The 18,394-nt window shown below is 40.8% G+C and overlaps 1 protein-coding gene across 7 annotated transcripts in view; it reads right to left on the bottom strand.

The window, feature by feature from the left end:
• Positions 1 to 9,520: 9,520 nt before the first annotated feature.
• DROSHA (drosha ribonuclease III) overlaps positions 9,521 to 18,394 on the bottom strand; it is a 117,755-nt gene continuing 108,881 nt past the window's right edge. For all 7 annotated transcript variants that reach the window (XM_034657054.1, XM_034657056.1, XM_034657059.1 and 4 more), the window contains 6 exons: positions 18,224 to 18,365; positions 16,672 to 16,754; positions 16,477 to 16,580; positions 14,175 to 14,267; positions 13,291 to 13,337; positions 9,521 to 9,942 (listed from right to left, as the gene is read on the bottom strand). In XM_034657054.1, coding sequence (XP_034512945.1) covers positions 9,812 to 9,942; positions 13,291 to 13,337; positions 14,175 to 14,267; positions 16,477 to 16,580; positions 16,672 to 16,754; positions 18,224 to 18,365 — 600 coding nt within the window. In that variant the 3' untranslated portion in view covers positions 9,521 to 9,811. The remainder of the gene's footprint in view (positions 9,943 to 13,290; positions 13,338 to 14,174; positions 14,268 to 16,476; positions 16,581 to 16,671; positions 16,755 to 18,223; positions 18,366 to 18,394) is intronic.

Here is an 18,394-nt window from a genome sequence, read left to right as displayed (position 1 = left end):
TTTTCTTACCATTCTCTTTGCTGCCTGCTTTAAGACTAACATATATGGTAATAACAAAACATATGTTCTAGGGACCGGCCCTTAGAAGCATCCTGGGACTGTTTTTGGAAGTATAATTATTACCTTGAAGCCTGTTCTTTTTATCTTTTGAATGTATTCAGCTTTAGAGGCTCTTGCTTTAAGATATGCTTTTAGGTTACAATAAACAAGGTTAAATATTTCTGGAAATATTCAAAGAGGGAGTGTTTTTTTCATCTTAATATATGCTTTTATTTTTTATTTATTTATTTATTTATTTTTTAAAGATTTTATTTATTTATTTGACAGAGATAGAGACAGCCAGCGAGAGAGAGAACNAAGCAGGGGGAGTGGGAGAGGAAGAAGCAGGCTCATAGCAGAGGAGCCTGATGTGGGGCTCGATCCCACAACGCCGGGATCACGCCCTGAGCCGAAGGCAGACGCTTAACCACTGTGCCACCCAGGCGCCCCAATATATGCTTTTAATGTTAGTAGGATTATTTTCTTTTCTCTGCTGCTTGTTGCTCCTCTCAGCTGAAGCTCCAAGTTTGTCTTTGTTGATCTGTCCCCTGCTCCTAGCAACATCTGAGGTCTGATCTGTACCCTCTACCGGACCCCTGATCTTAGGCAGCTCCCCAACTTCTTGAAGACCTGATTTTGTTTAGGTTCTTTTCAATCATAAAATGAGGATAATAACCACCCTTTCCACCTCTTGGGTTGTTAAGAGCTAATGAGATTTTGTAAGTTAAGGTGCTTTGAAAACCATGTGTTAATGACGCTAAAATGTAAGATCACCATGCCAGCATTCATTACAAAGGCATTTGGGCCTGTGGCAGTTATCTGTAAGGACAGTCGGAAATTCTATAACACTGTCCGTTTGCCTACCTGTCATGAATCCCGGGCATTGATTTTGGAACTGAGGTTCTGATGACCAGCACTTTTATCCAGATCATCACGAACAAGTCTGTAGAGATGTAACAGGGTGAGGGCAGCTTCCTTTTTTAGTGACATTTTTCATTCTTCTCAAAACAGGGGTCAATGAACTATAGCCAGTGGGCCAGATCCACCCCATTATCACAGGCTAAGAATAGGTTTTACAATTTTAAATAATTGGGGGGAAAAAATCAAAAGAATAACATTTGTGCCATGTGAAAATTATATGGAATTCAAATTTCAGTGTCTACAGTTTTTAATTTTACCAACAAAAATTTTTGTGAATATTTATTTTTTCTTATTCTAGAAGTACCTACATCTTTTTCTTGATTTTTGCCTGTTGGTCTGCAAATCCTAAAATTCATACTATTCAGCCCTTTACGCAGAAAGTTTGCTGACCACTGTCTTAAAGCACTCATTCTGCTCTTGAGTCCAAGGGACTCAAAGGTCCCCATCAATTTGAACGCTGCCATGCCACCCAGAGACTTCATTTGTGCTAAGACTCTACGGGAGAGATGTTCTGTATAAAGAGAAGACTGAGGCTCAGCGACTGAGAGAGCAGATGGGTCGATTTAGGACTCAATCAGGATGGGAAAGGCCAACAAAAAGGAAATCTGAAGGAGAGGAGAAGAGAGAAGTAAAAAGCTAGCAGTGGGAGAAACCAGTTCGTCAGTCCCCTTGGAGATGTGACCCAGATAAAAGGAGGTGGTGTGGGGTCTCACTGCCCTGCGTGGGCAGTCTGGGCACTGGACCCAACACCATTCACTCTATTGAAACAGAAGGTTCCAATGTTCCCTCCAGGGAGACAGGAAGAGTCCGGGGGCGACTGAGGGCAGTGATGGGGTCAGAAATGACCCCGAGCTCTCCTGGCTCACGGAACCCTGGGGACTGTGGTGGTGCTGTGAGCTTCCCCACCAGCAGTCTGGAAGTATTGGCAAGTACTGCTGTCTCTGTATGGATTTCGCACCCATGGGAAGACCAACGTGGCTGAGGAAATTGAGACCAGTCCCGTGTCTGAGAGGAGAGATCAAACCAAGAGGTACAATCTCCCTGGCACCTGCCAAGACCCACTGCATGAAGCTGAGTTTGGCAAAAACTGAAAAGGTGGCCCAGGAGTGACAGTCACTGAGCCAGGTCGGACAAAAAGACTTTCCGTGGTTCCAGGGGATGTTCACCCCAAGGCCGTCCAGTCATCACCAGGGCTTTACCTCGCCCGCAGTTTACATTTGCCCGGTATGGGGCGCAACATCACAACATCAGTGAAGCTACTGAATGCAGCTTTGCAAAGGGTGATGGACCCAGGCGTCCCGAAGCGGAGGGCAGCGCACAAGGCACCAAAGCTCTGGAGTTAACAACCTGCGCCAATGCACTGAACAGCCCTTTGATTAGGGAGGAACAAACTCCCAGGGAGAGCACGAGGGCCACTGAGCCACCTGTGGAACCAAGGACAGAATGTCACTGAAGACTTCCCGACAAGTGCCCTTTCCTGGGAATAGTCTATTGTAAGAAAACGAAAGCTTATTTTGCCACCAACTTCTTTAGGCAGAAATGAAGTCTTAGCGAGTAAAATAACCCTGATTAGCACAGCACTGCGGAGAAGCCTCGAGGGTCTGATCTCACGGCCCCTCTGGACTTTCTCTTCAGGCAGTTAGGCGTTCACAAGAAAATCCCTTCTCTTTATGTGGCTTCTTCAGCCGCATCACTTTGTGAAACAATTTTTAAAAGATGAAACACAATAACCCCCCACACTTGAACTGCTCTTATCTGTGATGCCTCTTGCAAGTTCCAGCTAATCTTTAATATGCTTAATTTCTCCCCGCCCCCAAGCCTCAACCATTAAATTTAAAATAATAATAATAATAATAATAAAGATGAAGAGGGGGAAAAACAGACGTCCCTTGTGTTACCCAGCAAGAGTGTGTGATTTGTAAGATTCTAAAAATCCTTCCAGCCCTGCTTATTTTGACAAAACTACTTAACACTTCAAGCAATGAACTACAGGGCATAAAAGTATAATCTGCAGAGAAAACCTTAATCCTCTGCAGTAACCTATTTGAATCTCCTCAAACACATTGCGGTGTGTAGGCCTGGAGAATTAAGTCAATTGTTTGATCCGAGAAGAAAGGCAATTAGGGCTCTCTCTTGATCTTTCTGGTTGAATTCTAGTCAGGGGCAGCCACTGTTCTCAACAGCTCCATCTGAGACCCCTATTATTATAATAATAGAGGTGAGCATTAGCATTGCTACAGTTAAGGGTCTTGCTGCATTTTCATTATGAGTTGTTTTATCCAGGAGTTTTCCATTGTGATGGGCTAATATTCAGGATGCAAATGATTAGCTAGCTGTGTTTTTTGTTTTTAAAACTTCATTCAAAGCTTCTTCCTTAACCAAATATTTCAGTCGGAATGAGGGAAAACCTCGAGAAGCAGCTATTTGGGTGATGGGACAGCTGTGTTCATTCACCATTGGGTTACAGGCAGAGATCTGACAGGGGTCTCTTCAAAGGGATGTCTCTGGGGCCTGTGACGGTGGAAGATGGAGAGGCAGAATCTAGTTGGGGTGGTATTGAGGGAAAACTGGGGGTTCTGCCCTCATTGGCTTACAGCAGCTCCCAAATTCCCAAACGGGAGCCGCAGTCTAGTTGGAGGTGCCAACTGCCGCTGTGTTCACATAGTACAATTATATGAGTTTGGGTAAGATCATTAGTCCATTGCAAGGGATATTGGAGAGGGAGTTGCGGCTGGAAATTATAAGGTCAGGTGACTGCAGCCTGTCCCAAGCCACACGTTTGGTGGCGTCACTGATGACCACACCTCTCCTCGGGCTTCAGTGGCTCTCTCTCATCATCTAGAACAAACGTCCTGGAGCTATTCTTTGTCTTGTCCATGTATGTGAGCTCCCTGCCTCGGAGAGGGGTGAAAGCAACAGCTCCGGGAAGACAAGAGGGGACGAGCTAGCTCCTCGGCTTCCTGCAGGGTCCCCCTGGGCTCGTGCTGTCCTGTTCTAGCCTCAGGCTCCTGACCAAGTCCAAGCGTAGGAGGTCCAGAGAGGGTGCCAAAGCTGTCTCCAATGGGTCATTCTCCTGCCTCTGCCTTAGAGTTCCTGCAAGAGGGTGCTTGGAGCAAGCCAGAGTTTTGCTTTCGGGTAGCTGAGGCTTGTGGAAGAATGGCAAGGAGGAGTCTGGTTATTTTTATTCTATCAACGGTGACAGAGAGCCCACAGCAATGGTCCCACCTGCCAGGAGCTGGTGGTCCAGGGGGCAAGATGTTATAAGAGATTATAACAACATGGCATGACAAAGGTGATTCAGGAAGGAGCCCAAGGATGTATACTTAAATTTAAGGTCCAAGGCTTGCAGGAGATAGTTCCTGAGCTGATGCCCAAAAAGTAAGTGAGATAATCAGCAAGGAGGTGGCCTATTTCAGGCAGTGCAAAATCCTGGAGGGGAACGCAAACCATGTTTAAACATCTGCAACCGGTTCAGTCAGGATGAAGTCGGGGGTGGGGCAGCAGAAACCCATCTGGTCGTGAGGGAATTTAACAGCCTGGTAAGGAATCTGGTCTTTATCTTATAGGTAATGGGGAACCCATGAAATATTTTAAACAGGACAGTATCATGAAGAGATTAACCCTTTAGAAAGAAAATGAGAATGTATTTGATTTCCACTGCTTATAACAAATGACCACAAAGTTAGCTGCCTCCCCCCTTGCTTAGCCAAACTGAAACATAAAATTAACCATCGCAACTACCTGTTACCCCCAAAGAATCTGAGAGCCGGCACTGCTGAAATCATTATTCCTGGGGGAGGGCTAAAATTACCACATTTGCCACAAATTCTGAACCTAAATCTAAAATCAAGCCTTTAGATCTAATACGGAGGATAAAGGGAAAAAGAAGACGATACCACGAGAAAGTAGTGCATCACATCCAGAATGTATGACATTCTACAGAACAACTGGTTGGGCTTCTTCAACTAGTTACAAAAAGAGGAGTGGAGGAATGTTCTAGATTAAAAGTGGCTTAAGAAACATAAAAACCAGGGGCGCCTGGGTGGCACAGCGGTTAAGCGTCTGCCTTCGGCTCAGGGCGTGATCCCAGCGTTGTGGGATCGAGCCCACGTCAGGCTCCTCTGCTGTGAGCCTGCTTCTTCCTCTCCCACTCCACCTGTGTGTTCCCTCTCTCACTGGCTGTCTCTATCTCTGTCAAATAAATAAATAAAAAATCTTTAAAAAAAAAAGAAAAAAAAAAAAGAAACATAAAAACCAAAGGCAATGTATGGATCCTGCTTGACTAATTACTTGGACAAACCAGCTGTACATTTGAATACAGACTGGTTACTAGGAATTATTAAGGAGTTTTTGGTGATTTTGTTAGGTGTCACAGTGGTTGAAAAACAGAACAATTATGTTTGACTTGAAAAAAGCCTTTTTGTCACGGGGAGGAGAGTCAACAGTCACGGGGGCCAACTTCATGCCCTAAGATTAAACTGAGGTTCGACCTCCTGTGACTCCCACCCTTCCTCCAGAAGGAATGAGTCACCCCTCTCTCGGATCCTCTGACACATATGGGTGTACGTGTTTCCTTTTCAAAATAGTGAACTCCTTGAGGACAGGGACTCTGCTTTAATCTTCCATGCCTAGGATATAATAGATGCTATAAACACTAATAAATCCTGGAGTGAATGTTCTCCAAATCCCTAAGTCAAAGGTAAGAATTTACTCTACTTCATGGTTGTTACATTTTAACATCATAAAATGCAAGAGTAGGGCATTTCGGAACCATAAAGAAACCTATCAAAAGTAAATAAGGACTATGTCAGCACTGGTTCGGTGTAGCATCCAGCAATAGGTCGGTGAACACGTCCTTTTTTATGTGGTTGGGCTCACAAATACTGAATTTGAGCTGTTCAGTACCTGCCTCAGAAATAGCTGTGTCAGTTGAGGTGATGCTAGCTGCTATAAGCCCCCAAATCTCAGCGGCTTAACACATTGCTGTTTCTCACTTACATGAAGTCCAAGCAGGAGCCCCCTCTCAAGGGAGGGCAAGTGGTGGGGTGGGAGCAAAGGCTCTGTTCCATGCAGCCATTCCCATTCTCATGATGGTGGCAAGAATTTGGGGCTAGTAGCTATGGGGAACTTGTCTGCAACGCTTTAGTAAATACCTTTTCACTCCCAGCTCAGAACATCTCATGAAACCTGAGTAAATCACAAAGGGCCTTCTTCACGTTGTGGAAGGGAACTGTAGAGACATGCACAAAAACTTTATAAAAACTTAAAGAAGATGATAAAGATAATTCTGAAACAGCTTATTGGTTTAAGAAAATCTCATCTAGAGATGAAATAGCTCTAATGAGTGTTGAATTCCTTCTCTGGTACACATTTCTCTCATGTGTAAAGCGTATGGTTTCACAGTGCTACATCACTGGAAGGGTGTCCTGTCTCCAACATGGGAAAACCAGTGTTCTCCTTCGTAGATGTACAAATGCCACTGAGCCCATGTCTAATCTGTACTTCAGCTCAAATATCCTGGGCTACAAAACCATGTGTCCAGCTGCTTACTTGACATCTCCAGAGACATTCTTCAGGCCCCTCAAGTTCAACAGCCAACTAAGCTCAACATCTTTCTTCCTAATTCTGCTTTTCCATAAATAGTTTGTAACTTGATTGCACAAAGTTCAGCCTGGTGTTCTCTCACTTCATTTCTCCCACCTCAGTGGTTCTCAGCCTGGCGTGATTCCGCTTCCGGGGTACCAGAGACATTTTCAGTTGTCACAACCAGGGGAACAGATGCTAGTGGCATCTAATGGGTAGAGACTAGGAATGTAACTAAACACCTTACAATGCATAGGACAGTTCCTCCTGCTCCCAGTGAAGAATTACCTAATTCAAAATGTCAACAGTACCAACAGTGCTGAGATAGAGATATCTTGTCCTACTCTATGTCCTGTAGGTTGTACTGCCTCTGTATCTTTCAAATCTCTTCTGTGCCACTGCCCCATTCCCAATGCCGTGTTACAGTCCCTCATCACATCTCCCATGGAATACGAAAGGATCCCAACCCATTTTCTTGCTACCCAATCCTGTTGCTCCTTTGGAAGGACATGTCCTCCCCCATCTTGCAAGCTGTCTCTCTCATCTTTAAGGTTCCGTTAACTCCCCAAATATTAACTCTTATGTGAACCTTCCTGTGTGATCTTCTCTCCCTCCTTCCCCTCCAGTCTCAGTTGGACAACCTGTCTGTAGACACACCATCACTTGTTTCCCAAACTAGACCCAAGTGACTTGTGAGAAGGAACCTTTATATTCAGCCTCCATGAGTAATAACACAGCACATTTGAAGTAACATAAGAATGTACACTCTCACTGGCACTTCTCATGATCAGAACTAGAAGGTAAGAAGGCTGGGCTGGGTTGGGTAGGAGGCAGGGGGGACACGGTGGTCATTGTGGCCTGCTACATTGAGTTGGTCTGTGAGACTAGTTACAGAATTTGGCTGCTGGCCTCATTATTGCTCTATAGAGCCCCTGGAGCTAACCTGCCCTGATGGTGGGATTTGATGTGTTTCACTGTGAGGTACTCTAGTGTCTTATGGACTTAGTTTCTTTAGGTATCAAGAGCTACTAATATGGAGAGAGAAAATGAAAACAGCCAGACTACTACAAAAAGAAAAAGTCAAGGTCCAATAAAAAGTCCCAAGCAATATCGGCTTTGGCATTATTTTGATGCATATGGAAGACTAGTGGAAGTGCTTGTTTAAAAAAAGTTCAGGGGCACCTGGGTGGCTCGGTCAGTTGGGCATCCGACTCTTGATTTCAGCTCAGGTCGTGATCTCAGGGTCCTGAGATCAAGCCCCACGTTGTGCTCTGCGCTCAGTATGGAGTCTGCTTGTCCCTCTCCCTCTACTCCTTCCTCCCCTCATGCTCTGTGCACTCTCACTCTCAAATAAAGAAAGAAAAACATAAAATCTTAAAAAAAAAAAGTTCAAATATTTTCCCTTGTAACATTTTCAAGGCCACTGATGAATCCAGCGTCCTTCCTTTTCAATCTTGCTATCGGTAGGGAGGGGCACCAGGACAACCTCTTCTTACATGTACTCTTACATTTTATGATTAACAAATTAAGGAAACCTAGAGGTCTTCTCTCACTCCTCTCTCTAATATATGTGTGTACACAGGTGTGCAGCATTATTTATGACAGCAAAAAACTGCTTACAACCTATTACATCTTTCATTAGTCAATTAATTATAGTGCATCCCTAATTGGTATTTAAGATATACATTAATATTCACCCATCAATGTAAATGTAAATATGAATTCAACATTGAGAGATATGCATGATGTATTAATAAAAAAGAAAGGACAGGAAAGATATGTATGGTATCTAATTGTTAAGGCACACTGGAGTGCATGTGTGTACATGTGTCTGTACACAGGTCTGACAATATACGACAACTCTGGGTGATGGAATCATGGCTGATTTATTTTTCTGCCTATGCTTTCTACTTTCTCCACAATATTTTCAAAGTAGCATTTGTTTCTTTTTCCTACTAATAAAAGTAATACATTCTCCAAATTTTCAATCTTGAATATGCAGCACTTAATAGTCATATAAATAAGAAACCTTCCAAATACCTGAAAGGCTCATTTTGTCTCCTGCTTCGTATCTTAACTCAAATGATACCCTTCCAGGGGGATCTCTCAAACCACCTGACTGAAAACTGCACCCATCCCATCTTCCTGCTTTATTTTTGGCCATCATCTATACCACCATGTGCCATATTCTTTACATCCTTGTCTATTGAGTGCCTTCCTCTACTAGCATATTAGCTCCCTGAGGGCAGGAGGTTTTATTTTGTTCACTGCTGTAGCCCCAGAGCCTAGGACAATGCGCAATACACAGAAGGTACTCACTATATATTTGCTAAAATAATGAATGAAGACATTTGTTTTTTAAAAAGGTTTTGCCTTTATTAATAAGAAACAAATGATATTCAGTTTAAAATAACATTTTTAAAAATGTCATGTTTTTTAATGTAATGTTAGCCCTTTATTGCAGGGACCACTTCAAGCTGATGAAAGCTATGAAGACTCCTCATCTTGCTCCCCGCCCACCCCCAACCTTCCCCTCCCATTCCCACACACATAAAATCACATACAATTTCTATAAACTTCTTAAAGTGTCCACTGATCCCAGGGTTAGAGTATCTGATTTAAAGTGTCATCTGGCTTAGAATCATGATTTCTCCCCCTATTCTAATGATTCAAAGAATATATGTGACTCAAATATGTCTTTCCCCACTCCCACCAGCCAGTTAAACATTAAAAGGATCCCTTCTTCAAAGGAGTCACTGCTCAGCGAGGAGGGGTAAGTTCAGTGTTTGCAGTTGAGAAGACGATAAACATCCAGATGAAAGCTGAAAAATCTAGTTAATAATCCAGAGATTTCCAAAAGTACAGATGTTAATAGAGTGTAGCCCAAATATCTGGTGAGGTGAATTTTTCACTTGTCAGCCAAAGTCTTGCATCACAATCTCAGACAGAGATAGAAAAACAGGATCTATTCCACATAGAAGATGCTTTTTGAATTTTATTGTTTAAAGAACAAAATAAAAGGGAATATGCACATCCACCAAAGTGAAGTTTTCCATTAAATAGAAGAGAAAGCAAATACTTCGTAATAAAGACCACCCAGCTAAAGACAGCATATTAGAGCAGTAAAACAACAAACGCGATTTGACTTTGTGTTTTATTTCAACGGGCACACTTCATTCATTGTCTGTAGGAAAACTAGGCTAGATCTCGATGGGCAACAGTCACAGTTATTAAGCAAGAAAATACGCCACCACTTCCGTGCCCTCCTTTATTTCTTTATGTCTTCACTCTCATCTGGCTCTTTCTCTTGATGCTCTCTTTCCCACCTCATTTCTTTTAACTCTTGTCTGTACTTCCGTTCAATGAACCGCTTCTGATGGGCCATCTGGGGAAAGTTATCTGACACGAGGAGATACATTTTATACTCAATAAAGGGTAGCCTCTGGTGCAAAGAACGATGCAAACTAAACACACACACATTCAGGAGAAACAGCTGTATGTTCTAACGCAAGAGGCAAATAACTGCTTGGTGTCTTCCCTTAGTCTTTTGTCAATCAGAAACCCACTGGTGGTCTGCACCAGAACCCTGATGCGAGATTGTGATATCTGATGTGAACTTGAGTATAAAAGGCAGCAAAACATATAGGATTGTTAAAACACAGGTGTGTGGTTTCAGAATGGTTCCAGGTAGGTAGGTGTTTTAACACGGTTCTCCTAGTAAGAAGTGATTGTCAGGGAGAGACTACAGAACGTAGTCAGATGGACTTGTGTATTTTTGCAAAGCTCAAACCAAAAGCTCCAAACAAATAATGGTATTATCACACCATTAGTTACCAAGAATTAAAATTTCTGAAAAGAGGAAAAAGATTTGATGGACAGAAGGCATTAAGTCATTATTTCTCATCATTCTATTTTTATATTTACCATGAGATACCCAATGCTATGTCAGCAATAGCAACGCAGGTAGAGCATTGTTATTTGGTTAAAGGAAACATGTCACTCAATGGTATAGTTTAAGCTACATTTAGGTTGATAGTTCACCCTATGCAAGAATGTTAGACACAGTGGAAATCTTGGTTAAGATCTAAACATTTTACGATTCCATTGTCATTTGTTCCATATAACAAGTACAGGAACGGAGTAAGAAATCAAGGATGGAACAATAACAAAAGCCATTTTATACACTTAGTCAACAAGCACATACCTCAACAACAAACATCACAGAGGGACACATGCATGAATGAGAGCCACCCAAGTTACCTGGTAACACATAGGGAAAAAGACACTCTTCTCCCTAATCAGCTAAAGGGTTGTTATATATAAGAGTTCCTATTTCATATTTAAAAATATAAAGACTCAGAAATGTGAGAGAGCATGGCATGTTTGGGGAAGAGCACATTTGTTCTTTGTTAAGATTGAAGCATAATAAAAGTGGATATAAATATATAGCAAATTCCTAAATCATTGCCCCCCATTTTATATAGTGTCCCATCCTCCCCACAGGTGAGAGAAGGGACAGGAACAGTGGTGGGAAAAGCATCTGAGAGGCAGGTGGTGAATCAGTAATCTGATTCTGAGTCACTGACTGATTTTAAACAGAAGAGATACATAATGACAACTGTATTTTAGAAATGAAATAGGAACAAAATCCTATCTCCAAATGATATCAAGCTGACCTGATGTATTGTATAACACACAGGTTTCAAGTATTCTAAGTACTTTTTAAAAAATAAATCAAATCCAAAAAAGTCAGCTGTAAATCAAGTTTCTACAAAATGAACCCTACTTCCTCAGTAAATTCTATTGTAAAACCTAGTTTGCATTAAAAAAAAATCCCACCACTCAGCTCTAACCACCGATAAACTTTAGAATGTATTCTTATAGTGTCCTATAAAGTTATACCACACACACACACACACACACACAGTGTAAATGTATATATATTATATGAACATACAAATACTTAATCATTCCCCCACCCACCCACCCACCCTTTGGGAGAGAATAGCATAGGTACATTTTTATGGGTACTTCTTAAAACATTCTAGTATTAAAGTATTTCCCTGTATCTTTAGTCTTCAAAAATACTGCTGTAATGATTGCAAAATATTACAGCATTTGGATAAAGCAAGAATTGGTCAACTACTGCCCACCACCTGCTTTTGTAAATCGGGAACACAGACACATCCGCTCATCTGCATAAATGCCCCCTACAATGGCAGATTTGAGTAACTGTGACAGAGACCATATGCCTGCAAAGCTTAACATATTTACCATACGGTCCTTACAGAAAATGTTTGCCAATGCCTGGGCTATATAGTAGCATTTTTTTGAGCATTTCCCTACTGTTAATCATGCAGTTTGATTTACTTATGTATTTTTTGGCTATTATAAATCAAGTTGTCACTATTATCACAACATGTGAAATTGAGCTCATAACTCCAGTTGTTTCTTAGGTTTGATTCCTAGACATGAAGTCTCCGGATCAAAGAGGATGGACTTCTTTAAGGACCAGATACAGACAAACTGCTTTCCAGCAGTTTAAACGATTTATTCCTGCCAGTATGTGTGTGGAGGTCAGTCTCCAAACAGGCCATCTCTCCAGGACTGTTTTATCATTAACAAGCAAACAAAAGCGCTTTGGATCCAAAGAGAACCTTCAGCAATTTTACAGGTAGAAAATGGAATCTCACTTTTATTTCAGTATGTGATTGTGCATTTGTAAATAATGAAAGAAAAAATTCCCCAAGAGTTAACTTAAAACTTTCAGTGAAGATTCCATAGACACTGGAACCTGGAAATACTAGCTACCACTCCCAACTTGTCCTCCCTCCCTTCACCCCAGGAAGCTACTGTATGCTGATTTCCACTTGGCTCCTACCCTCTGGCCTTCCTTGGAATCTCCTGCAGCTGAGAATCCTGGGCCTCTCAACGTTTAGCTTCCCATGCTTTGCTCTGTCCCACATTTAGCTGGTACTTGGAACATAATGGAATTGCACTGTGATGTTTTGCTCACAGACTCTGCTGTGCAGCACGGCAGACCTCAGAAGAAAAATTCTTTGCATTTAAGCCTTCCATCTTACAAAAGACTATGCAGTTCCCTACATGGCCAGTTATGTAATTGCAGTGTTTTCCAACCAGCCATCCCACTCTTGGGAATCTCTCCCACAGAACCAAAAGGACCAATATATAGACATTTACTGTCAACAGTGATTAAAAAAAACAAAAACAGAAAGAGTGTCCACCAAAACTAAAAAAGCTGAATAGAATATGGCAAATCCACAGCACGAAATACTATGCAGCCATTAAGAAAGAATGAACTGAGGGCCACTTGTGATATATTGTCGAGCAACATAGAAAGATGCAGAAAAGTACGTAAATATGCCATGGTCATAAAACAATGGCCAAAAACTAGAAAGAAAAAACCTTCACTTGTATAAGATTTTAGAAGCATAAAGAACTATATAGAAAAAGGTACACTGGGTTATTCACATGGGCTACCTATGCTGAGTGGGACTCCACACGAGAAAGGAAAATGAAAATCAAAAAGCATTCGGGAATACTTTTCAAAAAAATCATTAGCCCATTTTACACATATCTCACATCCTACTACACTTTACGTGGAGAGTAATTATGAAGAAAAAAAGACCATGTTTTATCAGTACTTACCATTTTTATATTTCCCCATTTTCTTTCCATAAAACACACATTATGAACATATAATTACAGAAAAAGGGACAGACTTACATTTTTCCAGTGCATCCATTGCTGCTCCCATTTCCGCTTGCTGAATACTATTAAATAAAATAAAGGTAAGCTGTGGTTTAAAGATTTTTTTTCACAAACACAAGCTATGGCCACACATTATTCAGGTTGATTTTCATGTCTGGTGCATAAAATTTTATCTGATTACTTCTGTCATATACTGCATCACTCAAGTTAGGAATAGACACAAGGCCAGGCAGAAACTTCATTTATTTGCACAAAGAGTATTTATGTTATTTGTTCCACATTTTTAATGCTGTAATTAAATGCCTTCCACTTATATTAGGTCTGAAGTATTTCTTACTTAAATAAGAACATCCTTAGCATAAAGTTAAAAGAAGAGTAAAAAAAAAAAAATACATGTATAGACAGACTTCCAATAACTTCTCAGTTTAAGATATAAATTAGAGGATTCAAAGAAAGAGGATAATATACATAATTCTTTTTACCTGAAAGAAGATGTTAGTTAGCATTTCCAACAAAGCTCAAGTGAATCGCAATAAGAAATCAAATGTCTAATGGCTGTGTCACGCACGACGTGTCCTATAAAATGCTTGCAGCGACACTGGGTACCCTGTTGGGTAACTGACAATGGACGGCCCTTACCTGTACACCAGGTAATGTGGTTTTCTCAAGGTAGCCAAAGCCCCTTATGCAAAGGCATTCCCACTGTCCAAGGCCAATCTCAAGTCTGGGGCTGGACTTGGTGGGGACATTAATCCTTGGGATTCACTTTGCTATTACCCTTGAACATTCTATACTCTGAGTTTAAAAAGACAGACTGCAGAGTTTGGAAATACCAAGTAGGGACTTATCAGACACACAGGATGTTCATTTTAAGAAATTACAAGGATCTCTTCTCCTACCTTGGTCCTTTCCCACAGCCTATTCTTTCTCCCTTGAAGTACACTGCCACAGTGTAGGTTCTAGCATGGGAGGGTCCTACCGTCTGCAGAGTCCTGAAAGGAAAAAAAGGAACATTAATTATGGTAAGGTGTTATATCATTCTTATTGCTAACATTTAACTCTAAGAAAAACCATGTATTTGTCATTTAGAAAAAGGTAAACATAACAAGTAGGAAATTTTAAAAATTCTACACTGGATTTTTATATATCTTTTCCCAAAGCATTATAAATAGTATCTGAAGGCTAGCAATGAAGTGTAAAATGTTTTAAACAGTTTCAAAGTGTGTATATTCCAAGTATCCTAAAACTAACAAACTTTCAGCAGTGAAAAGTTAACCACTTCAGTCTGTTCAATTGTTCTTCAGTGCTAATCACAACCAAAAATGGTAAGTATTTGGGCAATACATCTCAAGCCACAACTGAATGGTTTTGTCCTTTATGAATTCTTTCCAATGCCTGCTATCTTATCCAAAAGATCAGAAAATGTATTTAATTTCTGAAACATCTGAGATCATTTCAAAGGTGTGCTATAATGCCGAGTACACAAGTGCCAAAAAACAAAACTCCAGGTACTCTGGATTTTAATGACATGGTGCAGATTTCCAATGCAGTAAAACTGATAACTTTATGGAAAAGGGAAATTAAAAGTAGCCAACAAAGATAATGGAATGAACACAGTAATCTTGAAAAAAAAACCATGACATGCAAAACAACCCCATCATCTTGATAAAAAAGAATCAGCTCATCGTGTACTTGATTTGGGGGGATTTATGAGAAGGGAGCAGAGTCATTTCCTTTGTGTTTTAAACACCCGGTGGGATGAAAGCACACGATGGCTTCTTTAAGGTAGCATTTATGACAGTAATCATGCCTGTGCTAGGAGAAGTTTATCGTCCTCATTTTATTTATTGGACCTTAATTATCACTTTGATGAGGAAGTACTTTGAGCCTTTCATGTAATACAGTTTGGATATTCATTATGCTTATTAGGTACATATTAAAGTCCTATTTCTAAACATTTGGGGATTTTGCCCAATAAGTAAAGGAAACATTGTTTTGCAGTGACAGCTTCTTGGGACAATTTATAGTAGCTTTTGCTGTGGGGTGACTCAAACTTCTCTTGGCCTCAGTTCTCATAGCGAAAAAGCCTATAACGTGTTGTGACTATCAAATAAACACATAAAAAAGGATTTAAAATTCCCAGCTGCCACTCTGGTGTTTTTCCTTTTGAAGTTTGATAAAGTCCACAGAGAGGGGCTTTTATTCCATATGGAACACTCGCACAAATGTGTGTGATCGCCACCGCGCGTGCGCAGGGACAAGGGCTACACCAGCATTCAAACCAGATTTTTAAACATCCTTAAAAACACATACCCAGATAATACCTTGGGAGGCAATCCACCTATTTTGATAATCCTTTCCTTTTTTTTTTTTTTAAAGATTTTATTTATTTATTCGACAGAGACAGAGACAGCCAGCAAGAGAAGGGAACACAAGCAGGGGGAGTGGGAGAGGAAGAAGCAGGCTCATAGCGGAGGAGCCTGACGTGGGGCGATCCCAGAACGCCGGGATCACGCCCTGAGCCGAAGGCAGACGCTTAACCGCTGTGCCACCCAGGCGCCCCGGTAATCCTTTCCTTTTGTAATTCCTCTTTGAAAACACCTTCTGAATCAACAAAGCAGAGTCTCAAGACAATTACTCTACCTCGGAGTCACATCTCCTGTTTTCATCAAAACCAGTAGTATGTGTGTAGTGACCTGCACTCTTTTTGCGTGACTTTTGGCTACCACTCAAAGGATAACGATTTGTCACTAAAGATATTCAAAAGTACACCACAGCCTCTGATACACATTCTGAGAAGAAAAACTGCAAATCTGTGAGTAACACAGCGGCCTGAGAGAGCGCGTAGCTGTCAGGCAACAGGGACAGAGGCCAGCAGGCTTCAGAGTGGAGTGGACAGACACCCAGATACTGTGACAAACAGGCACCATCTCCTAATCTAGATGCACAGCCCAGTGGAGGTTATGAGAAGTAAGACAAACATAAAAAGCACAGATAATGAGAGGTGACCCACTTACTTAGATGGAAAAGACGGAGACACCCAAAGAGGTTCTGTGCCGGGCCCAGAGTCGGTGTCCAGGAGGCCCCATCCAGGCCCCTCGTCATCATTCCCACCCCCACCCCTTGGTTTGTTCTTGCTCCAGACCCAGCAGCATCGACTCTAAACTCACCAGTCCGATGCCTGTGGGAGCAAGCACTTACTTGTACAGAGGAATGTCTGGCTCCTTTCCTTCGGTCCTGAGTGTCAAGCAACACTGCTGAAGCTGGGATTTGGGGTCATTCCAATCCTGATTCAAAATAAACTCCTGTAGCAAGTCCCCAAGAAGCATTTAGTAATGGATTCTGGAATCACCGAGCATAAAGTATATAACCAATTTAAATTTTATATGAGCTTACTTTTAATCGTGGAAAGAAGCAAACATTCATGAAAGTATGAACATATTCCAAATCCTTATCAATGTATAGCGCTGCAATAAATGCTGAAAAAGAGAACATTTAAAATATAAAACCAAAATGCACTGCTGTTTCCCAGGAAGAATAAGAGACCAGACTTTTAAGAAACATTGTAATGAGGTTTTCAACTCCCAAACCCTCTTTATTTTTTAGAATTATCTTATCCTCTTTCTTCAAACAAGAATTTTCCTTCATCACTAATATTAGAAGCAACAGTACAGATGTGTGATTAGAATGCAAAAATCAAAGAGTACAAACTACGTTTGGCTAAAGGCTAAATAAATAGTTAAATGGTATACAAAATGCTACTGTACAGCAGGGAGAGAATGCTATCGGGGAATACAACCACGTTAACAACAAATCAAAAGAAAACCTGAAGATCACGTATGACAGTGGAATGAACACACTCTTGCGGCCTGCCATTCTCCACACCCATCTTGAGAAAACTAGCCATTTACAAGGGTCTCTGTTACATTTCACGTATAGAAATAGGATAATCTGTAGAGTCAATCTGCCCAAACAGAGAAAAACTTAATACTAGGCTTAATGACAACATAACAATATATCAAAATTTGCGTTAAGAAATGGTGACCCCAAAGATGACTTCATTAAAAGGTACTTTAACCAAGGAAACAAATGGTGAGTTTTCAAAAGAAGGTAATAAAAGTAGCTTTTATTGAGCTTAAAAAATAAAACAAAAACCCAAAAAAACCTGCTAATGAAACTGCTCACTTTTTCATAATTTTAATCTTTAAGTTACTTTTCTTTAATTGAAAAAGAGGTTCTTTTAAGTTCCTCAGTCAGACTGCCTTTGCACTTTGTAAATGAGCTAGTTTTGCATGGTAGACTTTAATATTTGTATATATTCCAACTGTCAAAAATATTATAATATTTTTTTTAAAAGTTCCAAGCCCCAGTGAACAGCCCACTTATTTTAAAGTAGTATCAGAAACAATAAAATTATGTGCATAATCCTTTAGTTAGCCATAATAGGATTATTTATAATGCTTCCAGACCATATCAAAAATCGCCAAAGATGACAACATTTGTCCGTAGAGCTTTAATCTCATTTAAAACAACAGATAATAGTTCTAGTATTTAGTGAATAAATTAGCCTTCTTTCTTCTATGCCCCCGTATAAAGGCTGCTGGGTGGCAAGAAAAGCTATGAGTCACTCTTACCAATCGTCACATTCTGCTACTGTTTCCCACAAAGGATGTGATGCCTAAGCATTAGGATGGAGGGGTGTAGAAGCAGGGATGGGGGGCAGGTGATACCACTGAACACAGATTGAACATAAAATTCATTATTCACATGTTTTAATTCCAAAATATTCTCCTTCTAATAAACTTCGGAGAAAAGCATAAATAAAAATTAAAATAGAAAAGGTTTCTTTACTTACAACATAATAATGAGAAGTAAGATAAATGTGGGTACATTTGATTTACATTCTGAATCTGCAGGTTAAGAGAAAAGCTCTACTCCTAAGACTCACATTCCAAAAGGTCTGCCAAGGTCTTGGTCCTAAGGGCCACAGGTCTCTTGGTCTTGTCATTGGTGATAGCATATTCCTGCATGCCCAGCTCCTCCGCTACCTTGGCTTGAGTTCTGTTATTCACCAAAGAGCTTCGCAACAACTGGCCAAAAGGAATTGAGGCATGTTTAG

Source organism: Ailuropoda melanoleuca, chromosome 3, assembly GCF_002007445.2.
Source record: "Ailuropoda melanoleuca isolate Jingjing chromosome 3, ASM200744v2, whole genome shotgun sequence".
NCBI classification, from domain to species: domain Eukaryota; kingdom Metazoa; phylum Chordata; class Mammalia; order Carnivora; family Ursidae; genus Ailuropoda; species Ailuropoda melanoleuca.
This window is presented reverse-complemented; position numbering and strand designations above follow the sequence as displayed.